Source organism: Camelina sativa, chromosome 8 (genome assembly GCF_030686135.1).
Source record: "Camelina sativa cultivar CO46 ecotype springtype chromosome 8, ASM3068613v1".
Classification (NCBI taxonomy): Eukaryota; Viridiplantae; Streptophyta; class Magnoliopsida; order Brassicales; family Brassicaceae; genus Camelina; species Camelina sativa.
Window position 1 is genome coordinate 26650294 of NC_141887.1, and position 26494 is coordinate 26676787.

Genomic DNA, 26494 nt, shown 5'->3' on the forward strand with positions numbered 1-26494 from the left:
TTAACTATATATGCATCAACAAAATTATTGTAAATTAAAGTTAAATCCATTTGTATACTTTAGTAAAGAAATATTGCTCAGTAAAGTAACCCCACAAGGTTATATCATCTATGGTTTTCCAGTAAACCAAACATAGCAGCAATATGTGGGAATTTTTTTTACACAACTAAGACCTCTCTCTCAAGTCACTGAGTACTTTGTCGGATCAGTCATGCTTTAAACTTAACTACAAGCTGAAGAAGCTCCTCAGCCATCTCTGTGATCAACTGATCATATCAACGTTGAACATAAAAAGTTCTAGTTTGAGTAGTATTTGCTTGTTTCTTTAGCAACCAGGGCTTTTTCGAGAAGAAACATGGTTTTTAAACTTCTCAAAGAAGAAGAGGTGAGAGTTTTCTTTTCTCCTTCGAATTCGATAAATGATTTGAAGTTTCCTTATTTGGAGATAAAAAATTTAAACATTAGTACTTTTCTATCACTCGGGAAAAGTCTCACTAATAAAACGTTAGACCTCTGGATATGTAACTAAACTAAGTAACTTAATAATGCATTAACGTTGACAGGGAAAAAAAAAAGAAAAGAAGTTAATCCATAGTTATCTAAAAAAGGATAATACATTTCTTTAGACAAAAAAAAAATGATTGATGAACGATTGCGATTTAAGTACGTAGAAACACTCCCAATACGATGTCGTGTTGACATGTAGTTGTGTTATAATGGTATATCTTCTGTCCGTAACAGAGAGTTTCAATACCCCCGAAGCATCTGCTTTGGACCCGAGGCTCCCAAACCCGAACCTCTGTTTTGCTCATTGAGCCCTTTCCATCACTTTATCTCTCTCTCTCTCTCTCTCTGGTTTCGTTAATTCTTGGATTCAGAAAACCCTAAGTTATTCTTAGAAACTGTGGTCGGAGAAGTCACCTTCCCGTTGTTGTTTTACGGCTAAACTTGACGCAAGTGTGTAAGTTCACATATCTCTCTCTATATATATATATTTTGGTCCCATTGTTTGGAAACCCTATTCTTTTTATTCAATTCCCAATTGATGGAGCGTGTCGGTAGGATTAAACTCTGCAAGGTCCTCGTTTGAGGTTGAATTCTCGGTTTTGGTAAATGTTTATGTTAATTAGAGCGTCGATTTGGGGTGAGATTGTGTTGCAGCAATTTTGATCTTCGCGAGATTTCCAATAAATTCTGTAAATTTTGCTTTATTTTTCGAGCTGCCAAAGAAGGTTTAAAGCGGTGTAATTGGAAAAAATTTCAGCTGTTTTTTTGTTTTTGTGTAAGGATCTTGTTGACATCTACTGCAATTGAGCTCTTGAGTAGTTTACTGGATTTGGTGCCTATTGAGCTGAGCGTGTTATAGTTTCTGAAGCTGATTGGAGCTTAGACTTTGGCTTAGTGTTCTTTGCCCACTTATTCTCCTGTTTGCAGGAAACTAGCATTTGTTTTAGCTTGTGAACCAATACTATCTTTTTTTGTTTGTTTTGTTTATTTAACAGGAAAATCTTGAGTAATCGGAGCTTATTAGTTGGAGGTAGCTCATGAATTCTCGGGGAATAAAGGTGTTTAAACTTTCTCTTTTTTTTTTTTTTTTTTTTTAACATTTGAAATTGAGATCAAAGTAGACACACTCTTGATTTTTTTTTTTTTTTTCCTGTTTCTTTTCGAGGTCCAGATCTTTAAAATAATCTATCGGAGCTGAATCTATGCCTGGAAACGAATTTGGAGAGAGGATCCACAATTTCTTTGGACAGGAGGGCTTATCCCAAGACCAGCCTCAGGTTGCTGATGGAAGCTGGTCCGGATTTAATAATGGTCTAGTCAGCAATCAGAGGCAGATAGATCAATCCCTTATTGCCAATCTCAAGAGTTATAGCACACAACAATCTGGTAATGGATTTTGTCTCCTTGTGACGGGGAATTCCACAATCTCAAGAGTTATAGCTTATAAACGTAGCTTTTTTTTTTGCATATTCCAGTTGATCCTGAGAGAGGGCAACCTTCAAATTCACAGCATGGTTTGTATTTCAATCAGCAGCCTACGAGGTCTGAGTATTCCAGAAGTGTATTGCAAGAACACCAGCAACCCTCAAATGGTTACATGCATGGGAACCTTGTGTTGCAGGCATCGCCAAATGAGGCAAATTTTTCGGGAGTGGATGTAGAATCTAGTAGGGATAAGTTATCAGGGAGAGTATTCACTCCAGACATTCATAAAATTCCTATGAGGTTTGATATGGGAGAATCTCCGGTTAACTATGATTTTCTTGGTGGTCAAGAACAATCAAACACTCAGCTCCCTGCCATGCTCCAGCCTTTTCCAAGGCAGCAGATGACGTTCAATGATATGCAACTACTAAAGCAGCAAGTTATGTTTAAGCAAATGCATGAATATCAAATGCAACAACAACTTCAAAAGCACCAGCTAGAGGCCAGGCAGCTCAATTCTTTGAATTCAAATGCAGGCAATGGAAGTCGCTCAAGTGATAACCAGTCCCATCCTTTTATTGGTGGTGTCCCTCTTCAGGATGCGTCTAATAATTGGTTGCAGCCAGATCTTATGACAGGAAATACAAACTGGATGCATCGCGGTATCTCGCCAGTTGTTCAAGGTTCATCCAATGGGCTTATGATTACCCCTGAGCACGGGCAGCCAAACTTAATGGTACAACAGTTTGAACCTTCCTTGTACGGTATGCCTGTTGGTGGGACAAATGCACCTCAAAATGCCTTTTCTTCAGTTCAGATGAACAAGTTAGCTGCACAGCATGGTTCTGCAAACATGAATTCCTCTCTCACTAATCAGCCAATGTCATTTCTGAATCAAGGTGACGTACAGGCCAATCATCTGGTCCCTGGATCCACATACCAGGAGAATCTGTTCTCCCATATATCAGTTCCAGGTTCAAATAATAGGCCTAATTTTGAAAGTTTCCAGAACATGTCAGGGCAGGATAAATTTGGTCAGATGGAGGGTTCTGGTCTATCAGAAAATTCATTTGTGAAAGTATCTGAAAATATCAATACATTGCAGAAGTCGTCGACATTAGATCCAACAGAGGAAAAGATTTTGTTTGGTTCGGATGACAATTTGTGGGAGGCATTTGGAAACAGCACTGATATGAGCTTGACAGGAAATCTTATCTCTAGTAGTTCTGAGATTTTTGATCCATGCTCCTCTTTGCAAAGTGGGAGTTGGAGTGCTCTTATGCAATCTGCTGTAGCAGAAACATCCAGCAATGATGCAGGCGTACATGAATGGGGTAGTAAACAGCAATCTGTGTGGGCTAACAGCAATACTACCCCACATGCAGATACTCATATTGGTAATCGAGCCCAAGATTCTGGTGTCAAGGCTTCAAATGCACTCAGTGATAGAGTCCACAGTAATTCAACTGGATCAACTGTTCAACATTTGGAAGACAAGGGAAATATAGTTTCAGATGATGGCCTGTTGGAGAAGCCAATGACTCAACACAGTCAAATGGCTGGAAATATGTTTCATTCTTTAAGTTCAGGCATTAATGTGCAGAATAATTTGTCTTCTAGTGGAAAGAATGAGGACATTGATGACAGACCTGGTAACTGGAACGCTGCTTCTAATCCAAGCTCAGCTGCTCTGGTGGAACAGAAGAATCATTTTACACAAATGCAAAGGGAAAACTATGGTGCAGGAAATGATTCTAGTGCTTTGAGGGACGTCCAGGGAAATATCCAACAGCATCCCTGTAATAACTCTGTAGAAAAAGCTATTCATCAACTGAAATCTGGAGACAGCAGTCAGATTCTTGAGTCATATGCGAGTAATAATGTTGGTAAAGTCATGGCTGAATCAAATGAAATGGGGAACTCTGGAAAAGAAAACTCAAGTGACAGTTTTCGGTCGAAGTTCTCACCAGAGTCTCTTACTCAAGCAAATGCCCATAATTTGCATGTGTTGCCTGGCGGGAGAGAAACACAATCACCTTCAAGATCTGTTGGTTTAGTTATGGATGGATTGAATCACAATGAATCAGCGAACTACATGCTTCATTTTGGCCAAACTGTCTCTCAGAGTTTCTCCAACAAGAATCCTGCAGCCTCGGCTGGAGCAGATCATCAACAAATCAGTCCTCAAATAGCTCCATCGAGGTATAGTCAATATGAGGCTTTCAAGAAAGGACAGGTGCAACATGTCAATGATACAGGGAGATTCACACTATTGAAGAATTCGGTTGATGGTTTACATTCTGCTCAACCGTTCAAGCAACTAGATACTACGGATCCTGGTTACGTTGTTCATATGCAGCAAATGTCCTCCACACCAGGAGCAGAGACTTTCTTATCTACCTCATTGCCTAATGGTGCTACTGACCAACTTCTGAAGGATGATAAACCAAGGAAGCGCAAAGCGGCCACATCAGGACTTCTATCGTGGAATAAAGAAATTATGCATGGTCCCCAGAGGCTTAAGACTCTCGGGTGTGTGGCTTATGAGCACTAGTATTTATTAAAAATTTCATATCCATTACCGTATCTAACTTTCTATTTTCTTTTACAGTGAGGCCGAGGTTGATTGGGCAAGAGCAACCAATCGATTTACTGAAAAAGTGAGTTTCCTCATTACATATGTTTCTGGCGGTCTCTTTTTGTACAATGTTGTTGAATACGTTGATGGCTTCTCACAGGTGGAATTTGTGACTTTACTTGAGGATGGCCCACCAATTAGATCAAAAAGAAGGCTTATATACACAACACAGCTCATGCAGCAACTGTTTCGCCCCTTTCCTGATAGGGTGATATCTTTAGTTGCTAGCTCAAATTATGAGTTTGTTGCATATACTGCTGCTAGAGTTGCACTGGGAGATGCATGTAGTTCAACTTCTACCGACAGGAGTGGGGGCTTTTCGCCCCCGAACAATTCAAACCCGTAAGGCTATTTTCTGTTTATCCCTGAAATATTGGAGAATGTCTACACTTCGAGGTTTTTTATTGCCTTGAACCGATTCACTCTTGTGTAGGTTGTCTGAGAGAACAAAAACTGAAAAAATCAGTGACCAGTACATCTCCAAAGCAGCTGAAGATTTCATTAGTAGAACACGGAAACTCGAGACTGACTTTGCAGGGTAAAAACCGTAGCTATCTCTTGTAATTAATTCCAGTTTTAAATGGGTACTCATTTGGGCTGGCTTGGTCTCATGAGCATCTGGTTCTTTCTGCAGACTAGAAAATGGAACTACATTAACAGACTTGAGGATCGAAGTCCAGGATCTAGAGCGGTTTGCAGTGATCAACCGCTTTGCAAGTTTCCACCAATCATCCCCATCTATGGACCGGACCGTGAGTCCAGTTAGGTTAAACCCACAAAGATATGTTACCATAGCTCCAATGCCTCAGCACATTCCAGACAGGGTACAATGTCTCTCTTTCTAACTATTAATAGATCCATATAATTCACCTTTTGGCCAGTCCTCCCCAAAATGTTTCATTTTATGGGTGGGGACGAGTTAGTTGGTCGGACTCCTGAGAACAGTGAAGGCCTTCATCATCGGGAGGCCGGAGATTTCGTAGTAGAATGTAGCATTACTGTATGCATCATCATGAATATTGTAACTTGTAAGTCATCAGTTTGTATACTTAGTAAAGAAAGATTGCCCATAACAGAAACCCCACGAGGTAACACCGCCAGTGCTATAATTTTGTTTTCACACAGCTTAGATTCTAAAGATCTCTCTCTTCTCTCAAGTCAGTACTGTTTATAGTTTATATAATCAGTCATTAAAACTTAACCAGAAGCTCAACTTAGTAACAGCTTTCGAGCTTCTGCTCCACTTTTGGAGTGTTAATATTTACCTCTGGAAGCTAAGTCAACATCGTCAGTTAGCAATGGCAGGATGTGATTATAAATTCGAGAAGGAATTTAATATGACAAGGCACTTGTTTTGAATGAATTACATACCAATATACCATAAGAGATTGAGACTAAGAAGCTAATGAAACCAAACACAGTGAGACGTTTGCTTGGTCTGCAAAGTGGCTATTTGATGGAAGTCGGCGTTGTAATAATAATAACTGATGTCTGTTGTAAGAATTTCAACATCTATAGGTTGAACAAATTCCGGCTTTGTCTTTCGTCTGATCTATCAATTATGATCCAAAATCAGGGAGATCAAAAGAGAAAAAGTTGGATTTTCACATTCTTTGCAACTGGATCTAGAATCTTTAAACCCCACAAATGAAGATCAGGGTTCTAGTTTTGCTACTTCAACGATTAGAGTGTCGAACACAAAAATAAAACAACACTAGCTCCATTGCGCAAACTCTGGTGCGGAAACAAGAACCAAACAAGGTCGATAAAAGACGTCATCAAAAAGCAGAGTACTTGGTTACCCTCTTAGGCTTCATGGTTATTTCTTTGTGGCGGGTCTATTAGGCCCTAAGTAGTTAGTGACCAATCCCATTATAGCAAACCTGTTTCAATACATGAAAAAAACCCGAGTTCAGTATATCAACAATTACGATTATTAACAAACGAGAGATTACTCATCAATTCATTCTTGGAATTTTATCAGAAAGTGGTATTTGCAATGATGATTCACATAATATTCCAATGCATTTATTAGGCTCTCTAACTTAATGAAAAGAAAAGAGTGATGAGATGGAACATACATCATAGCCATGGAGATCTGCTTCAAATCATTCTCCAAGTTCCTCATGTTGGCCAGAGATTGTGCACAGAATATAATTGCAAGCCACGAGCAAATCTTGTACTGCAGACACATATGAATCAAAAATGAGGATGGACCAACAATTCCCAATTCTTCTCACATCCATCTACTGGATAGACTCAAAAAAACCAAATGTTCAACGTAAAGAGAGAAATCCACATTTGATCTCTATTCCATGTGACTGACTCGATCTCTGCCACGAGCTCAGATTTAAACAAGCTCGAATTCATCTCTAGTCTATAAAATCTATAATATGATACACAATTGGGAAACTAAGCTAAATCAATTCAAACAAATCAAACATTCAAGATTTTACTAGCGAAGATCCAAATGTTAAAAAATCAGGAAAACTGAATCGAACGAGCTACAGATTTGCTGTTGATGAATCGGAGAGCTAACCAATCCAATCCAAAAACGATCTAACTCAGTAAATCTGTCTAAGCATGATGAACAACCGGAGTAAACGATTCTACGATCAGAAGAAGAGTTGATGAAAAGGTTACCCTGAACATAACGCCGGAGACGCCGAGGATAACGGCGATGAATCCGGAGTAGTCAACGGGAAGATCCTCCGGCGCAACAGGCCGTGGAGTGTAAGGTTTCGCCGCCAAAGGCTGCCGTGGATCATTCGCCGACGAAGCGTTCCCATGACTGTGAGACATCTTCTCTCTCTCTCTAAAGCTCCTATGGTATAAATCTGATCTACTGTAATTTTCTCTCAGAGATTGATTCTAAACAATTAAAATAGAGAAAATTTAATTACGATTATGAGAGTTAAACAAATCACAGTTTAATAAAATTAGAGAAATTACAATTGTAACCTTTTGTATATTTCGTCATAAGCCCTAAGTGAAAAGAAACTACAGCCGGCGTCTTTACGCCGTTCATCTTCCGGCGACGTTATCCCTTAAAGCTTATACAATGAGTATATCTCAGTTTCCTCCGCCTGTTTCTCCATCTCCGGCGTATTCTTCGCGATCGCTGGCTTCTTCATCTCCGGCTAGTTATCATCATCGATGAGGCTATGGAGACCAGCTGCTCAGCGTAATCTTAGGAACCAGTGGTCAAAACTTTCGAACTGTCGCCAACAGTGGATCGCCGCTAGCTCTGCCGGAAGATCTCACGCTACTTCGCTCGTCAATTCGTATTTGTCCCAAAAGTATGGATTTTTTCCTAATTTTATTTATTTTCAAATTACTCAGTTAAAGCCATAGTGATGTTAATCAAAGATTGATTCCTAGTTGCTACATTTGTGTATCCATGGAACTAAAATAGGTATATGCCAATGATGGAGCTTGGTGTGTTGAGTGACATGCTTGATATCAAGAAGAAAGCTTTGAAGAAGCTGTTTATGCAACAGGTGAATATTGATTTCAGTTCAGAATTCTTTTGTTAACCAATCTCTCTCTGTGTGTGTGTGTGTGTGTGTTTTTTTAATTCAGGTATTGTTCTTTCTATGTTCAGAGTTCCTATCGAACCAAGCTTTTATCGTCCTACAAGGAAATGGTGAGTGTGGCAACATGATTCTACATCTACAAACTAATGGTGAATTTTGGAACCTATAAACCAATCTGTAGAAATAATACAGGTAGCTGTTGTTGTTGAGATGGTGGATGCAAGCAGATCTCTGAGATGTTATACAAAGCTGAGTAACGGGTCACTTGTACAGTTCTCTGCCTCTAAGGAAGACTCGAATGATGCTGGAGATTGTGGTGGTGTCCCTGTGTTTAATTTTTTGAATGTCTCTGCATTTGGTACGATCCAGAACACGAAAGTTGTTTATTTTTCTCCTTTTATGTTGTCATCTCTAAAGTTTGGTACTTGCGATGTTCATATGATCGCAGAGAAGATGGCTGAGGAGCTTGTGGAGATGTTCAAACGTGAAGTAATGGTAAAGGTATACTTTCTTCGTAAATCTCTCTGTATATATCTTAGGCTCTTGATTAGCTTCTGATGTTTTTTCTGCATATTAACAGAGATTGCTTATAATGGAACTGATCTCTTTAAGCTCTGAGGTTCCTCAACCTGGCAACAACTGTTGGTCAGATGAGCTTTACCATGGGGAAGTTGGTCATCTCACCAAATGTTCTTTATATTCCATGGAAGTATCTGAGCCAGTTCTTCCCATAGTGAAAGAAAATAATATCGGTATTCCCTCTGTATCAGATACCAACCAGCCAACCGCAGAAATTTTGCAGGTGCGTAAGATTTGATTCGACACAAGAAAATGCTTCTGCTAACATTATATCCTAAAACTTTGAATACCTCTTCTCGCTCTACAGATTTACTTGACAACTTGGCTTGCAGATGTAAACATTGAGACTCATAGGTAAAATATTAACATCTTCACCATTGTCATTCCGTAGTTCTACTCTTCTGGGCAGAGAGTGATTTCTGATGAACTATTGTTGCGTATTTGTTACAGGGTGGATGAGATATTTGCTTTGGTAGGGGAAGAAATTAGAGTTGCCTTCTAAACCTCAAAATCTGTTCCTAACTTCAGCTTCTGGTTAAGTTTCACTAGACTTTAAAGCATGACTGATTCGATATAGTACTCAGTGACGTGAGAGAGAGGTCTTAGAATCTTAGCTGTGTATCAACAGTATTGCCACTTATTGCTATGTTATGTTTACTGGAAACCGTAGGTGTAATTTACCTAGTGGGGTACTTTACTGAGCAATTAAATATTTTTTTACTTCAGTATACAAATGGATTTAACTTACACTATTTGTGATTATCAGTGTTCAAGAAAGCGTTAGGCGGTATCTGGGCGGTGACCCAACGCCTAGCGCCTAGAACGCTTAGTCGGGGCCTAAACGGTTTTTAGGCGGTTTAGGCGTTTACAACATAAAACATTATATATATATAATTATATTAAAATATATGTTATAAAAATAAAAATTTATAAATTATAAACAACGGTAAGAAAAATACATTTATTTAAGTTATATTAACAACATATAAATGTTTATAATTACGTATATAGATATAAAATATAATAATTTAATTACATGTAATTTAAAAATCAAAAATAAATATTAAAATAAAATGTATGTAATTTTAAGCGGGTTAGGCGGTCATTTAGGCGTCTGCTGAGTGCCTAACACCTAGACGGCGCCTACGCGGCCGCCTAGACCGCTTTCTTGAACATTGGTGATTATGCATACAGTAACGCTACACATTTAGTAGAAAATCTCCGGTTTTTTTAAACAATGGAGGCCTTAACTGTTCTCAGGATTCCGACCAACTAACTCGTACCCACCCCAAAAAAAATAGAAAGATTTTGGAACGAGAGATATATGAAAGCAATGAATAGGGAAGATTGGCCAAAAAGTGAACTATATGGATTCATCAGTCGTTAGAGCGAGAGACACTGTACCCTGTCTGGAATATTCTGAGGCATAGGAGCTATGGTAACATATCTTTGAGGGTTTAACCTAAGTGAATTCACGGTCCGGTCCATAGATGAGGCTGGTGGGTGGAACTTCGCAAAACGATTGATCACTGCAAACTTCTCTAGATCCTGGACTTCAACTCTCAAGTCTGGAATTGTAGTTCCATTTTCTAGCCTGCAAGTAGAATCATATGTTTATGAGATCAAGCCACCCAAATTGAGTACTCAGTTCAAACTGGAATCAATTACAAGAGAGATCTATGGTTTTTACCCTGCAAACTCAGTCTCTAATTTCCGAGTTCTACTAATGAAATCTTCAGCTGCTATGGAGATGTAATGGTCACTAATTTTTTCAGTTTTCGTCCTCTCAGGCACCCTATATAAGAGTGGATTAGGTTCATGTCAATACACACCCCGAGCTTTGGAAAATCTCCAGCATTTAAAGGATAAAAAGAAAATATCCTTACAGGTTTGAATCGTTCGGAGGTGAAAAGCACTCACTCCTGTTGGTACCACTGGAGCTACATGCATCTCCCAGTGCAGCTCTTGCAGCATTATATGCAACAAACTCATAATTCGAGTTAGCAACCAAAGAAATCACCCTAGCCGGAGGCGGGCTAAATAGTTGTTGCATGAGTTGTGTTGAATATATAAGCCTTCTCTTTGATCTGATTGGTGGGCCATCCTCAAGTAAAGTCTCAAAATCCACCTGTGAGAAACAAAAGCCACTATTCAGCAACTTGTATAAAGAGCAGCGAAAAAACATGTAATGAGGAAACTTACCTTTTCAGCCAATCGATTAGTTGTTCTGGCCCAGTTAGTCTCGTTCTTACTGTAAAGAATATATATATATAGAGTTAAATACGGTAATGGGGTAATAGATATGAAAAAAATATTTAAAAAAAAATCAGTGCTCATAAGCCACTCACCAGAGCGTCTTAAGCCTCTGGGGATCCTGCATGACTTCTTTATTCCAGGATAATAATTCTGATGTTGCGGTTTTACGCTTTTTTGGTATATCAACGTTTAGAAACTTGTCAGTAGGATCATGAAGCAATGATTCAGATGAGGGAGTCTCCACTCCTGGTGCAGAGCCTGACATTTGGTGCATATTAAATTGCATTGATAATTGAATAGAATGTGTACCATCAACCGAACTCCCAACATTAGACGGTTGTTCTCCTATCTTCAAGGGAGTTGCTCTCCCTGTATCATTCAAGGGTTGCACCAGTCCATTCTTGAAAGTACCATATTGATTATACCAGGATGGAGCCATCTGAGGACTGATTTGTTGATAATCTGCTCCAGCCGAGGCTGGATAATTCTTAGTGGTAAAACTCTGAGAAACAGTTTGGCCAAAATGAGGTATCTGGTTCGTTTTGTGATTATATCCATCTCTAACTAAACCATCAGACCTTAAAGGTGATTGTTGTTCCCCAAAAGCTACCTTTTGCGTATCACTAGCACTATTGCCAACTCTCTCCACATTCATCTTGGGTGAATCGCCCTCCCCACTTCCAGCCATTTGTTCATCGTGAGGTAAACTTTCCTTTGGAAGGTTGTTTGAAGGAAGAGAGCGGTCAAAGGATTGATGATTGCTCTGCACCATACTGGAGAACATCGGACCAACATCAGATGTTTGTTTTGCACCTGTATCTTTACTCTGTAACTCATGCATATTCACCATGTCCCTCCCACTTAATGAAACGTTTCCTCCAGTTTGGGAGGACAATTGATTTGCGTTCACCTGCCTTGAGAAGCTAACTGCTATGTTGTTGCTAGGCAATGGATGCGGCCGTAAAACATCTGACTGAGGCTTAAATGGCTGGTTCCAAAACCGATGTTGCGGAGCTGAAATACCGGCTGGTGAGTCAGACATAATACCAGAAGATAAACTTTGCTGAGGCGAACTGGATGCAACCAGAGGTTGAGAAGCAGACAGCATAGGAAATCCTTCGGCTATATCTCCTTTTGTGTTGTGGGTTGTACGATTTATCACGGAAGGTGTTTGTGCACGTTGATCAAAGTCACTACGTTCATCTCTTTCTTTCACTTGAGGGGTAGACAACTCAGACGATGAATTGAGTGGATAATTAGCAGCTGACTGTCGAGTAGGAACAGGCATCTGTTGATTTTGGTGATATCCTCTGGAGTAAGGGAAACCAGAGGTCATGTTGGATCCTCCTAGGATTCCAGGAAATGGTCTTTGATGAGTGAATTGCTGAGGAAAAGATTGATTAGACGCCCACGGAGCAAACCTTGATTGACTTGTTCCTCCTTTTTCGGGTGCCAGCTGTAGATTAAACCCCTGAGAAGCAGATGGCTGATTATGCTGGAACTGACCACCATAGTCTGCAGAAGGTGTCGCTTCTGAAACACCAGGAACATTTGTTTCTGATGAATTCTCTGGTGACTGGTCCACCTTGTGAAGAAGCTCAAGCATAGTCTGCCTGCACAGAAAAAAAAATAATTAAGAATGGCGATTGCAAAGCACACCCAATCAGGGAATAAGAGCTACTTGATGACCACAGTCAGAGATCACATCTCGATGACAAGTGACGAGAATATGAGAGTTTAAGGAGACATAGTTAGGTAACTCTGTCAGTTAATTGACAAACTATCTATAAAAAATGGTCATACTAGCTGTATAACTTCAAAAACGCGTTTAAAGAGAGAATACATTAAGCAAACATAATTTTTAGAAAACAAACTTTTATAACCTAAAGAACGAGTACCTTGACGAAGTACTCTTCACTTGATTATACCTATCAACACTTCTGTCAGCTGAAGCAGATGTACTAGGCGAATTATCTGATCCCATGCCATTAAAAGTCTCATTTGTACAATTCAACTCGTTTTGCGAAACATGTCCCTACCATAAAGAAGCCAAAAGAATGTTCAGAAGAATTCAGATTTCTACAACATCGGATAGTTAAAACCAACTGATAAAAATTTACCCTGTCAGTTCGCATGTTCATAGCCGGCTGACCAAGAGGCTTTGACTGCCCAAAATACCCTTGGTTTCCTAAAGAAACCTGCTCCAATGTGGGTGACAAATGAGAAATTCTATCATCACGAGACTCATTAGTGACATCAATATTACCCATGGGATGATACTGAAATTTGCGACTTATTGACGGCCTACTACCAACATGACCAGATTGTGTGTCTCTTCCACCAGGCACCATAGAAAAATCACGGGCACTTACCATTTCATTGGATCCAGTATTATTACTCGCATATGACTCAAGAATCTGACTGCCGTCTCTAGATTTCAGTTGAGAGATATTTCCCTGAACATCCCTCAAAGCACTAGAATTGTTTCCTGTACCAGCAATGCCAAGTCCATAGTTTTCCCTTTGCATTTGTGGATTATGTGTGGAGTGATTCTTATGTTCAACATGAGCAGCTACATTTTGATTAGACGCAGCCTTCCAGATACCAAATCTATCTTCCATGCCCTCGTTCTTTTGAAAAGAATGTGAATTATTCTGTTCATCAATACCAGAACTTGAAGTATGAAATATATTTCCAGCCATTTGACTAAGTTGACCCATTGGCTTCTCTGATAGGCCATGATCTGAAACTTTATTTCCCTTCGCCGGCAAATGTTGAACAGCTGCCCGAGTGGAATCACTGTGGAGTCTCTCACTTAGTGCGTTTGAAGCCTTTACACCCAAATCCTGGGCTCTACTACCAGTATGAGAATTCGTATGTGGGCCAGTATTGCTGTTAGTCCATCCATGTACTCCTGCGTCATCGCTGGATGTTTCTGCAACAGCAGATTGCATAAGAGCACTCCAACTCCCACTCTGCAAAGAGGGGCATGCATCAAAAAGGTCAGAACTACTGGACATAAGATTTCCTGTCAAGCTCATATCAGTGCTGTTTCCAAATGCCTCCCACAAATTACTATCCGAACCAAACAAAATCTTTTCTTCCGTTGGATCTAATGTTGACGACTTCTGCAATGCATTTATATTTTCAGGCACTTTCATAAATGATTTTTCTAATTGACCAGAACCCTCCATCTGACCAAATTTCTCCTGCACTGAAATATTCCTCTCGCGGGAATCATCTTGCTGGAAATTTTCAAAATTGGACCTGATATTTGTATCTGGAACTGATGTATGGGAGAATAACACTTTCTCCTGGTATGTCGATCTAGGAAGCATATGACTGTCCTGTCCATCACCTTGATTCAGAAATGAAGTTGGCTGATTTGTGAGAGAACTCCTGTTTGCAGAACCATGCTGCGCAGCTAACTTGTTCATCTGAACGGAAGAAAAGGCATTTTGAGGTGCATTTGTCCCACTAACGGGCATACCGTACAAGGAGGGTTCGAATTGTTGCGCCAGTAAGTTTGTCTGACCGTGCTCAGGGGTAATCATGAGCCCACTGGATGAACCTTGACCAGATGGTGAGATGCCGCGATGCATCCAGTTTGTATTTCCTGTCATAAGATCAGGCTGCCAACCATTACTTGATGCATCCTGAAGAGGAATACCATTAATCAATGGATGAGACTGGTTATCACTTGAGCGACTTCTGTTGACTGCATTTAAATTCAAAGAATTGAGCTGTCCGGCCTCTAGCTGCTGCTTTTGAAGATGTAGTTGAATTTGATATTCATGCATTTGCCTAACCATAACTTGCTGCTTTAGTAGTTGCATATCATTGAATGTCATCTGCGGCCTTGGCATAGGCTGGAGCATGCCAGGGAGCTGTGTGTTTATTTGCTGTTGACCACCAAAGAAATCATAATTAACCGGAGATTCTCCCATCTCAAACCTCATAGGAGTTTTACGAAGTTCTGGAGTAAATCCCCTCGCTGATAACCTATCCCTACTAGATTCTACATCCATTCCCAAAAAATTTGCCCCATTCGGCATTGTCTGCAACCCAAGGTTCCCATGCATGTAACCATTTGTGAGTTGTTGGTGGTCTTGCAAAAAACTTCTCGAGATCTCGGGCCTTATAGGTTGCTGAGTAAAATTCAAACCATGCTGTGAATTTGATTGACTTCTCTGAGGATCAACTGGAGTAAGAAAGAAAGCGACGTTTAAAAGCTAACAACATATGTGGCTATGAATGAGTAAAAGTTGTGGAATTCATTGCTTGTCACGAGGAGACAAAATACATACCAGATTGGTGTGTGTTATAGCTCTTCAGATTGGCAATAAGGGATGGGTCTATCTGCCTCTGGTTGCTGACTAGACCATTACTAAAACCGGACCAGTTTGCGTCAACAACCTGAGGCTGGCGCTGGTCTTGGGATAGGCCTTCCTGTCCAAAGAAATTGTGGATCTTCTCCCCAAATTCGTTTCCAGGCATAGATTCAGCTCCTATAAATACTTTTTTATATATCTGGACTTGGAAAAGAAAACAGAAATGAGTTCATCAATATTGTGCCTCCTTTGATCTAAAGTTCGAATATGTGAAAAACAGAATTTAACAAATTCAACACCTTTTTCCCCGAGAACTCATATGCTACCTCCAACTGACATGCTCTGACTCATAGATTTTCGTGTTTAACAAACAAAACAGACACTGCAAAAAATTAAAGTTGAAATCAAAATGTGAAACAATAACATTATCGTTCAGAAGAAAGCTAAAACAAATGTTATTTTCCGCAAATAGGAATCAAAACCACATCAAATGAAAACCATCGGGCAGATTAATAACGGAACCCACAGACCAGCAAAGCTCGAGAACCGATGCAACAACCCTCAAGAACTGTTTCTTTAGATATATATAAAACCGTACACTGACGTCTAAGGTGCCAAAGCCTAAGCTCCAATCAGCTTCTAAAACTATAACACACTCAATACAGAGAAATCCAGTAAACTACTCAAAGAGCTCGATTGCAGCTCAAAATTTCCAATTTCACCGCTACAAAACCTCTATGGCAGCTGAAAAAAAAAACAAAGCTAATCTAGCAAATTTACAGAATTTTAATGGAAATCTCGCGAATCCCACTCGAGATCAAAATTGCCGCAAACCAATCTCACACCCCGCCCCAATAATTGGGGGAAAAAAAACAAAATTAGGGTTTCAACACTGAGAAAAGAGAGATGTGAACTTACACCACTTGTGTCAACAAATGGGAACCTTAAAAAAAAAAAGGAAAGCTTCCTTTTTTGTTTTCCTCCTTCAGAATCTGTAGGGATAAGTTTTAGGGTTTTCGAATTCAAGAATTAACGAAACCAGGGGAAGAGAGAGAGAGAGAGAGAGATAAAGTGATCGAGAGAGAGAGAGAAGAGAGAGCAGTGCGAAACAAATTTCAACGGCGAGCGCAGGAGGAAGAGCAAAACTGAGGTTCGGGTCCGTAGGCTCGGGTCCAAAGCAGAGATGGCTCGTTGATTTTGAAACTCTCTTTCCAAGGGGGAGGGTTCTCCTCTCTCATTCATAGACCAGACAGAGTTGTTGTTCTATAGTGTGGGCCAACCTAAAACATCAAACGACACCGTATCTATGCGTTTCCACATGATTAAATTGTTACCTTGTTTTACTAAAAGCTTTGGATTGCTGTGTCGGAAAAAAAAAAAAAAGTACTACGCGAAGGCTTAGTTTAATTGGGATTATTAACACTTTACACTTATCATATTATCATATTATCATAAATCTCCATGGCTTCAAAGTTATATACTATATCTAAAACCATGGAATCAGGAACAATTGGAGTGTGAAAAAAAATAGTAGATAAGTTCTCTAATTTCTACTTTTCAGGTTCTTTTAGATTCATTTTACGTGATAGCAAGCTTTATAAAATTAGATAGAGAGCCAACATTATTAATTTATTCCAGTACAAAGGGGCCTTGATGAAGTTTAAAGTGGCTGGAAGGATTGGAGCCGCCCTCTAATGGCTCGAGCTTGCAAAACTTGTGACACTCTCTTTGAGTTTCAAAAGTGTTTAGTGTTGACATTGTACAGTTTTCCAAAAAAAAAAAATCAAAATCAAAATTTTCCAAAACTATGCGAAGTTTTTTTTCCTAATAATATCTGGTTTTTATCCAATCCCAAATCAGCAAGAGTTTTGTAATTTCATATATATTCCAAATTTCTGAATTTAATATTCTATCGAATTATTGTTAAGAAGAGTATTGTCACTATTTGTAGAAAGGAAACGAGAGAGATAAAGAAGATACAGACAGAAACAAAGAAACCTTTTTGGTCACTATTTGTGGACAGCCCCCACAATGTACATCCTCTCTATGTGTCACTTCTCTCGCTCCGTGCTCCCAGAAACAAAGATTTTTGTAAAAAAAAAAGTACTAATTGTCTATTGCAAAATCTATCGTCACCCAAGCCTGCCAACAATGATGGTTTTGGCTCAATAAAAACTGGAATCTGTTAAGGAGGTGCCAGAATAGGGCCCTAGAGTATATAATGTAGGTTTTTTATACAACATGTTTTAAAAGAACGACAAAACCGCCAGTACCTTTCTATGAAAGATTCTTTAGCTATTAATGTGAGTTCAATTTTTCTCGTATGTTCCAAAACGTCCAAAGTATCCACCGTCGTTATCGTTCACCTCATTATTTTATCAGGTTAAAAATATTAACTGGTTAAAAAGGGAATCTTCGTTTGGCCAAAAAAAAAAAAATTGGAAGTCTTCATGTAACATATATATAGACTGAAGAACAACACCACAGATGACAGAACACTGCGCGATCGATCTATTCTAGGCGCCAAATTCATCTCATTCACGAAAAACTCCGCAGAAATTTTGCAGGTGCGTGAGATTTTTATTGGACACAATAAAATGCTTCTGCTAACATCATATCCTTAAACTTTTGATAACTCTTCTCGCACAACAGATTTACTTGACAACTTGGTTTGCAGATGTAAACATTGAGACTCATAGGTAAAATATTAGCATCTTCGCCATTATCATTCCGTAGTTCTACTCTTTTGGGCACAGAGTGATTTCTGATGAACTATTGTTGCGTATTTGTTACAGGGTGGATGAGATATTTGCTTTGGTAGGGGAAGAAATTAGAGTTGCCTTCTAACCCTCAAAATCGGTTCCTAAGTTCAGCTTCTGGTTAAGTTTCACTGACTTTAAAGCATGACTGATTCGACATAGTACTCAATGACGTGAGAGAGAGGTCTTAGAATCTTAGCTGTGTGTATCAACAATATTGCCACTTATTGCTATGTTATGTTTACTGGATGGAAACCACAGGTGTAATTTACCTAGTCGGTTACTTTACTGAGAAATAAATATTTATTTACTTAAGTCTGTATACAAATGGATTTAACTTACAATATTTGTGATTATGCATACAGTAACGCTACACATTTCGTAGAAAATCTCCGGTTTTTTTAAACAATGGAGGCCTTAACTGTTCTCAGGATTCCGACCAACTAACTCGTACCCACCCCAAAAAAGATAGAAAGATTTTGGGACGAGAGATATATGAAAGCAATGAATAGGGAAGATTGGCCAAAAAGTGAACTATATGGATTCATCAGTCGTTAGAGCGAGAGACACTGTACCCTGTCTGGAATATTCTGAGGCATAGGAGCTATGGTAACATATCTTTGAGGGTTTAACCTAAGTGAATTCACGGTCCGGTCCATAGATGAGGCTGGTGGGTGGAACTTCGCAAAACGATTGATCACTGCAAACTTCTCTAGATCCTGGACTTCAACTCTCAAGTCTGGAATTGTAGTTCCATTTTCTAGCCTGCAAGTAGAATCATATGTCTATGAGATCAAGCCACCCAAATTGAGTACTCAGTTCAAACTGGAATCAATTACAAGAGAGATCTATGGTTTTTACCCTGCAAACTCAGTCTCTAATTTCCGAGTTCTACTAATGAAATCTTCAGCTGCTATGGAGATGTAATGGTCACTAATTTTTTCAGTTTTCGTCCTCTCAGACAACCTATATAAGAGTGGATTAGGTTCATGTCAATACACACCCCGAGCTTTGGAAAATCTCCAGCATTTAAAGGATAAAAAGAAAATATCCTTACAGGTTTGAATCGTTCGGAGGTGAAAAGCACTCACTCCTGTTGGTACCACTGGAGCTACATGCATCTCCCAGTGCAGCTCTTGCAGCATTATATGCAACAAACTCATAATTCGAGTTAGCAACCAAAGAAATCACCCTAGCCGGAGGCGGGCTAAATAGTTGTTGCATGAGTTGTGTTGAATATATAAGCCTTCTCTTTGATCTGATTGGTGGGCCATCCTCAAGTAAAGTCTCAAAATCCACCTGTGAGAAACAAAAGCCACTATTCAGCAACTTGTATAAAGAGCAGCGAAAAAACATGTAATGAGGAAACTTACCTTTTCAGCCAATCGATTAGTTGTTCTGGCCCAGTTAGTCTCGTTCTCACTGTAAAGAATATATATATATATAGAGTTAAATCCGGTAATGGGGCAATGGATATGAAAAAATAAAATAAAAATCAGTGCACAGAAGCCACTCACCTGAGCGTCTTAAGCCTCTGGGGATCCTGCATGACTTTTTTATTCCAGGATAATAATTCTGATGTGGCAGTTTTACGCTTCTTTGGCTTATCAACGTTTAAAAACTTGTCAGTAGCACTCTGAAGCAATGATTCAGATGAGGGAGTCTCCAATCCTGGTGCAGAGCCTGACATTTGCTGCGTATTAAATTGCTTTGATAATTGAATAGAATGTGTACCATCAACCGCAATCCCAACATTAGACGCTTGTTCTCCTATCTTCAAGGGAGTTGATCGCCCTATACCATTCACGGGTTGCACCAGTCCATTCTTGAAAGTATCATATTGACTATACCAGGATGGAGCCATCTGAGGACTGATTTGTTGATGATCTGCTCCAGCCGAGGCTGGATAATTCTTAGTGGAGAAACTCTGAGAAACAGTTTGGCCAAAATGAGGCATATGGTTCGTTTTGTGACTATATCCATCTCTAACTAAACCATCAGACATTGAAGGTGATTGTTGTTCCCCGAAAGCTACCTTTTGAGTATCACTAGCACTATTGCCAACTCTCTCCACAGTCATCTTGGGTGAACCGCTCTCCCCACTTACAGCCATTTGGTCATCGTGAGGTAAGCTTTCCTTTGGAAGAGAGCGGTCAAAGGATTGATGATTGCTCTGCACCATACTGGAGAACATCGGACCAACATCAGAAGTTTGTTTTGCACCTGTATCTTTACTCTGTAACTCATGCATATTCACCATGTCCCTCCCACTTAATGAAACGTTTCCTCCAGTTTGGGAGGACAATTGATTTGCGTTCTCCTGCCTTGAGAAGCTAACTGCTATGTTGTTGCTAGGCAATGTATGCGGCCGTAAAACATCTGACTGAGGCTTAAATGACTGGTTCCAAAACCGATGTTGCGGAGCTGAAATACCAGAAGATGAACTTTGCTGAGGCGAACTGGATGCAACCAGAGGCTGAGAAGCAGACAGCATCGGAAATCCTTCGGCTAAATCTCCTTTTGTGTTGTGGGTCGTACGATTTATCAGGGAAGGTGTTTGTGCACGTTGATCAAAGTCACTACGTTCATCTCTTTCTTTCACTTGAGGGGTAGACAGCTCAGACGATGAATTGAGTGGATAATTAGCAGCTGACTGTCGAGTAGGAACAGGCATCTGTTGATTTTGGTGATATCCTCTGGAATAAGGGAAACCAGAGGTCATGTTGGATCCTCCTAGGATTCCAGGAAATGGTCCTTGATGAGTGGATTGCTGAGGAAAAGATTGATTAGACGCCCACGGAGCAAACGTTGATTGACTTGTTCCTCCTTTTTCAGGGCCAGTATGAAATGAATTCAATGGCTGCAAAGAATTCCGAGAAAACTGCACGTTATCAGGTGTAGGAGCTAGTTGAGATGGAGGTGCCAGCTGTAGATTAAACCCCTGAGAAGCAGATGGCTGATTATGCTGGAACTGACCACCATAGTCTGCAGATGGTGTCGCTTCTGAAACACCAGGAACATTTGTTTCTGATGAATTCTCTGGTGACTGGTCCACCTTGTGAAGAAGCTCAAGCATAGTCTGCCTGCACAGAAAAAAAAATAATTAAGAATGGCGATTGCAAAGCACACCCAATCAGGGAATAAGAGCTACTTGATGACCACAGTCAGAGATCACATCTCGATGACAAGTGACGAGAATATGAGAGTTTAAGGAGACATAGTTAGGTAACTCTGTCAGTTACTTGACAAACTATCTATAAAAAATGGTCATACTAGCTGTATAACTTCAAAAACGCGTTTAAAGAGAGAATACATTAAGCAAACATAATTTTTAGAAAACAAACTTTTATAACCTAAAGAACGAGTACCTTGACGAAGTACTCTTCACTTGATTATACCTATCAACACTTCTGTCAGCTGAAGCAGATGTACTAGGCGAATTATCTGATCCCATGCCATTAAAAGTCTCATTTGTACAATTCAACTCGTTTTGCGAAACATGTCCCTACCATAAAGAAGCCAAAAGAATGTTCAGAAGGATTCAGATTTCTATAACATCGGATAGTTAAAACCAACTGATAAAAATTTACCCTGTCAGTTCGCATGTTCATAGCCGGCTGACCAAGAGGCTTTGACTGCCCAAAATACCCTTGGTTTCCTAAAGAAACCTGCTCCAATGTGGGTGAAAAATGAGAAATTCTATCATCACGAGACTCATTAGTGACATCAATATTACCCATGGGATGATACTGAAATTTGCGACTTATTGACGGCCTACTACCAACATGACCAGATTGTGTGTCTCTTCCACCAGGCACCATAGAAAAATCACGGGCACTTACCATTTCATTGGATCCAGTATTATTACTCGCATATGACTCAAGAATCTGACTGCCGTCTCTAGATTTCAGTTGAGAGATATTTCCCTGAACATCCCTCAAAGCACTAGAATTGTTTCCTGTACCAGCAATGCCAAGTCCATATTTTTCCCTTTGCATTTGTGGATTATGTGTGGAGTGATTCTTATGTTCAACATGAGCAGCTACATTTTGATTAGACGCAGCCTTCCAGATACCAAATCTATCTTCCATGCCCTCGTTCTTTTGAATAGAATGCGAATTATTCTGTTCATCAATACCAGAACTTGAAGTATGAAATATATTTCCAGCCATTTGACTAAGTTGACCCATTGGCTTCTCTAATAGGCCATGATCTGAAACTTTATTTCCCTTCGCAGGCAAATGTTGAATTGCTGCCCGAGTGGAATCACTGTGGAGTCTCTCACTTAGTGCGTTTGAAGCCTTTACACCCAAATCCTGGGCTCTACTACCAGTATGAGAATTCGTATGTGGGCCAGTATTGCTGTTAGTCCATCCATGTACTCCTGCGTCATCGCTGGATGTTTCTGCAACAGCAGATTGCATAAGAGCACTCCAACTCCCACTCTGCAAAGAGGGGCATGCATCAAAAAGGTCAGAACTACTGGACATAAGATTTCCTGTCAAGCTCATATCAGTGCTGTTTCCAAATGCCTCCCACAAATTACTATCCGAACCAAACAAAATCTTTTCTTCCGTTGGATCTAATGTTGACGACTTCTGCAATGCTTTTATATTTTCAGGCACTTTCATAAATGATTTTTCTAATTGACCAGAACCCTCAATCTGACCAAATTTCTCCTGCACTGAAATATTCCTCTCGCGGGAATCATCTTGCTGAAAATTTTCAAAATTGGACCTGATATTTGTATCTGGAACTGATGTATGGGAGAATAACACTTTCTCCTGGTATGTCGATCTAGGAAGCATATGACTGTCCTGTCCGTCACCTTGATTCAGAAATGAAGTTGGCTGATTTGTGAGAGAACTCCTGTTTGCAGAACCATGCTGCGCAGCTAACTTGTTCATCTGAACAGAAGAAAAGGCATTTTGAGGTGCATTTGTCCCACTAACGGGCATACCGTACAAGGAAGGTTCGAATTGTTGCGCCAGTAAGTTTGTCTGACCGTGCTCAGGGGTAATCATGAGCCCACTGGATGAACCTTGAACAGATGGTGAGATGCGGCGATGCATCCAGTTTGTATTTCCTGTCATAAGATCAGGCTGCCAACCATTACTTGATGCATCCTGAAAAGGAATGCCATTAATCAACGGATGAGACTGATTATCACTTGAGCGACTTCTGTTGACTGCATTTAAATTCAAAGAATTGAGCTGTCCGGCCTCTAGCTGCTGCTTTTGAAGATGTTGTTGAATTTGATATTCATGCATTTGCCTAACCATAACTTGCTGCTTTAGTAGTTGCATATCATTGAATGTCATCTGCGGCCTTGGCATAGGCTGGAGCATGCCAGGGAGCTGTGTGTTTATTTGCTGTTGACCACCAAAGAAATCATAATTAACCGGAGATTCTCCCATCTCAAACCTCATAGGAGTTTTACGAAGTTCTGGAGTAAATCCCCTCGCTGGTAACCTATCCCTACTAGATTCTACATCCATTCCCAAAAAATTTGCCCCATTCGGCATTGTCTGCAACCCAAGGTTCCCATGCATGTAACCATTTGTGAGTTGTTGGTGTTCTTGCAAAAAACTTCTCGAGATCTCGGGCCTTATAGGTTGCTGAGTAAAATTCAAACCATGCTGTGAATTTGATTGACTTCTCTGAGGATCAACTGGAGTAAGAAAGAAAGCGACGTTTAAAAGCTAACAACATATGTGGCTATGAATGAGTAAAAGTTGTGGAATTCATTGCTTGTCACAAGGAGACAAAATACATACCAGATTGGTGTGTGTTATAGCTCTTCAGATTGGCAATAAGGGATGGGTCTATCTGCCTCTGGTTGCTGACTAGACCATTACTAAAACCAGGCCAGTTTCCGTCAATCACCTGAGGCTGGCGCTGGTCATGCGATAGGCCTTCCTGTCCAAAGAAATTGTGGATCTTCTCCCCAAATTCGTTTCCAGGCATAGATTCAGCTTCTATGAATACTTTTTATATATCTGGACTTGGAAAAGAAAACAGAAATGAGTTCAATATTGTGCCTTCTTTGATCGAACGTTCGAATATGTGAAAAAAACAGATTATCTAAACACCTTTTCCCCGAGAACTCATGAGCTACCTCCAACCGACATGCTCTGAATACTCAACAGATTTCCCTGTTTAACAAACAAAACAGACACAGCAAAATTTAAAGTTGAACTCAAAATGTGTTTTTCAATAAGATTTTATAGTATTGGTTCAGAAGAAAGCTATAAAACAAATGTTATTTCTGCAAAATAGGAAACAGAACCACATTCAAATGAACACGATCGGGGCAAGATTTTAAACTGGAGAATCGATTCAAACGCCCTCAAGGTTGTGAGGAAACTTAAAATCAGAACTGTTTCGTTATAATATAAAACAGTACACTGACGTCTAAGGTGACAAAGCCTAAGCTCTAATCATCGTCTGAAACTCAATACACATGAAATCCAGTAAACTACTCAAAGAGCTCATTTGCAGTAAATGCCAGTAAGATCCTTACACAAAATAACCAGCTGAAAAAGTTCCAATTTCACCGCTACAAACCCTCCATGGCAGCTGAAGAAATTAAGCTAATCTAGCAAAAAATTTCAGAATTTAATGGGAAATCTCGCGAATCGCATTCGAGATCAAAATTGCGGCAAACCAATCTCACCCACCCCAAAATCGAAAAGGTCAGGTTAACATAACACATGGTGAGCATTACAACAACCTAGAATTCAATCAAGCTCAAACAAGACACTTCTTACTGACATAGTGACACCTCCCCCTTGGAAAGCTTCCTTTTTTGTTTTCCTCCTTCAGAATCTGTAGGGATAAGTTTTAGGGTTTTCGAATTCAAGAATTAACGAAACCAGGGGAAGAGAGAGAGAGAGAGAGAGAGAGATAAAGTGATCGAGAGAGAGAGAGAAGAGAGAGCAGTGCGAAACAAATTTCAACGGCGAGCGCAGGAGGAAGAGCAAAACTGAGGTTCGGGTCCGTAGGCTCGGGTCCAAAGCAGAGATGGCTCGTTGATTTTGAAACTCTCTTTCCAAGGGGGAGGTTTCTCCTCTCTCATTCATAGACCAGACAGAGTTGTTGTTCTAGTGTGGGCCACTGATAAGACCATTACAACCAAACCCACCTAAAACATCAATACGACACCGTATTTATGCGTTTCCACATGATTAAATTGTGCAAAAGTTTGTTACTTTGTTTCATTAAGCTTTGGATTGTTTTATTACACTTATCATATTATCATAAATCTTCATGGTTTCAAAGTTATATATATATAAAACCGTGGAATCAGGAACAATTGGAGTGAGAAAGAAAATATATAAGTTCTCTAATATCTACTTTTCTGGTTCTTAAATTCATTTTACGTAATAGCAAGGTTTATGAAATTAGATAGAGAGCCAACATTATTCCAGTGCAAAGGGGCCTTGATGAAGTTTATGTGGCTGGAAGGATTGGAGCCGCCCTCTAATGGCTCGAGCTTGCAAAACTTGTGACAATCTCTCTGAGTGTCAAAAGTCTTTATTGTTGAGATACTTCTTGGAGTTGGTTCACTTGTTGTAGTTTTCACTCTCTTCTTTGTTTCGTTTCGGCTAATTAAGTTGTAATGATTAGTTATATTTTGGTTCCTTTTTTTCTTGTTGGTACTCTCAGCGGTGTTTTTGGCGACTTTAGTTGAAACCAACTTTCTGATTAAACAAGTCAGTCTCTCATACCTAACCTAAGTGTAGTGATGATGACATTAGGGCTGTCCGGGACAGGTGAACTGAGTGTGTGTACTGTACCCATACCCATTTGGAGGCTTCCCGTTTCATTCCCACATCTGTTGTATAAATAACTACTGACATTGTACAGTTTTCCAAAAAAAAAAAATATCAAAATTTTCCATTATTGTTAAGAAGAGTATTGAAAATTGCAAAAGTCACTATCTGTAGAAAGAAAACGAGAGAGATAAAGAAGATACATACAGAAACAAAGAAACCTTTTTGGTCACTATTTGTAGACACTAGACAGCCCCCACAATGTACATCTTCTCTATATGTCACTTCTCTCGCTCCGTGCTCCAAGAAACGAAGATTTTTGTCAAAAAGTACTAATTATCTATTGCAAAATCGATAGTCACCCAAGGCTGCCAACAATGATGGTTTCGGCTCAATAAAAAACTGGAATCTGTAAAGGAGGTGCCAGAATAGGGCCCTAGGGTATGTATGGTAGGTTTTTTATACAACATATTTTAAAAGAACGACAAAACCGCTAGTACCTTTCTATGAAAGATTCTTTAGTTATTAATGTGAGTTCAAATAAAATAAGCACCTCTTTTCGTATGTTCCAAAACGTCCAAAATATCCACCTTGTTAGAAAAAGTCCTAATATCCCACCGGGCAATATCGTTCACGTCATGATTTTTCTATGTTGTTAATCTTTTTATCAGGTTAGAAAATTAACTGG

The 26494-nt window shown here is 39.7% G+C and overlaps 5 protein-coding genes across 17 annotated transcripts; 2 read left to right on the forward strand and 3 right to left on the reverse strand.

The window, feature by feature from the left end:
• The first annotated feature begins 639 nt into the window (after positions 1 to 639).
• Positions 640 to 5708, forward strand: LOC104708305 (uncharacterized). The gene is made up of 8 exons (XM_010424851.3): positions 640 to 961; positions 1503 to 1565; positions 1679 to 1893; positions 1983 to 4464; positions 4544 to 4592; positions 4671 to 4912; positions 5004 to 5108; positions 5205 to 5708. The coding sequence occupies exons 3-8, from the start codon at positions 1710 to 1712 to the stop codon at positions 5413 to 5415; spliced, it is 3273 nt and encodes a 1090-aa protein (XP_010423153.2). The 5' UTR covers positions 640 to 961; positions 1503 to 1565; positions 1679 to 1709; the 3' UTR covers positions 5416 to 5708.
• Positions 5709 to 6157: 449 nt separating this feature from the next.
• Positions 6158 to 7372, reverse strand: LOC104708306 (protein Asterix). Its single transcript, XM_010424852.3, has 3 exons — positions 7214 to 7372; positions 6652 to 6752; positions 6158 to 6453 (listed from the first exon to the last, which is right to left on the reverse strand). The coding sequence occupies exons 1-3, from the start codon at positions 7370 to 7372 to the stop codon at positions 6390 to 6392; spliced, it is 324 nt and encodes a 107-aa protein (XP_010423154.1). The 3' UTR covers positions 6158 to 6389.
• Positions 7373 to 7440: 68 nt separating this feature from the next.
• On the forward strand, positions 7441 to 9413 carry LOC104708307 (uncharacterized). The gene is made up of 8 exons (XM_087462905.1): positions 7441 to 7869; positions 7986 to 8070; positions 8175 to 8216; positions 8299 to 8464; positions 8555 to 8607; positions 8687 to 8908; positions 8993 to 9039; positions 9136 to 9413. The coding sequence occupies exons 1-8, from the start codon at positions 7727 to 7729 to the stop codon at positions 9185 to 9187; spliced, it is 810 nt and encodes a 269-aa protein (XP_087319031.1). The 5' UTR covers positions 7441 to 7726; the 3' UTR covers positions 9188 to 9413.
• Positions 9414 to 9727: 314 nt separating this feature from the next.
• LOC104708309 (uncharacterized) lies at positions 9728 to 16476 on the reverse strand. 3 transcript variants are annotated; one of them, XM_010424854.3, is made up of 10 exons: positions 16191 to 16476; positions 15572 to 15654; positions 15249 to 15471; positions 13062 to 15142; positions 12840 to 12976; positions 11034 to 12554; positions 10888 to 10936; positions 10572 to 10813; positions 10376 to 10480; positions 9728 to 10279 (listed from the first exon to the last, which is right to left on the reverse strand). In XM_010424854.3, exons 3-10 carry the CDS (start codon positions 15436 to 15438, stop codon positions 10069 to 10071), a joined length of 4536 nt encoding a protein of 1511 aa, XP_010423156.2. In that variant the 5' UTR covers positions 15439 to 15471; positions 15572 to 15654; positions 16191 to 16476; the 3' UTR covers positions 9728 to 10068. The 3 variants fall into 3 exon arrangements, with proteins under 3 accessions (XP_010423156.2, XP_087319032.1, XP_087319033.1); XM_087462906.1 differs by having other exon boundaries at positions 15599 to 15654; positions 16191 to 16395; XM_087462907.1 differs by lacking the exon at positions 15572 to 15654 and having other exon boundaries at positions 16191 to 16401.
• Positions 16477 to 18315: 1839 nt separating this feature from the next.
• On the reverse strand, positions 18316 to 25173 carry LOC104708308 (uncharacterized). 11 transcript variants are annotated; one of them, XM_087462910.1, is made up of 11 exons: positions 24806 to 25136; positions 24555 to 24624; positions 24124 to 24186; positions 23809 to 24030; positions 21622 to 23702; positions 21400 to 21536; positions 19549 to 21114; positions 19405 to 19453; positions 19089 to 19330; positions 18893 to 18997; positions 18316 to 18796 (listed from the first exon to the last, which is right to left on the reverse strand). In XM_087462910.1, exons 4-11 carry the CDS (start codon positions 23996 to 23998, stop codon positions 18586 to 18588), a joined length of 4581 nt encoding a protein of 1526 aa, XP_087319036.1. In that variant the 5' UTR covers positions 23999 to 24030; positions 24124 to 24186; positions 24555 to 24624; positions 24806 to 25136; the 3' UTR covers positions 18316 to 18585. The 11 variants fall into 11 exon arrangements, with proteins under 11 accessions (XP_087319036.1, XP_087319034.1, XP_087319038.1 ...); XM_087462908.1 differs by having other exon boundaries at positions 24712 to 25122; XM_087462912.1 differs by having other exon boundaries at positions 24555 to 24629; positions 24806 to 25084.
• Between the last annotated feature and the right edge of the window lie 1321 nt (positions 25174 to 26494).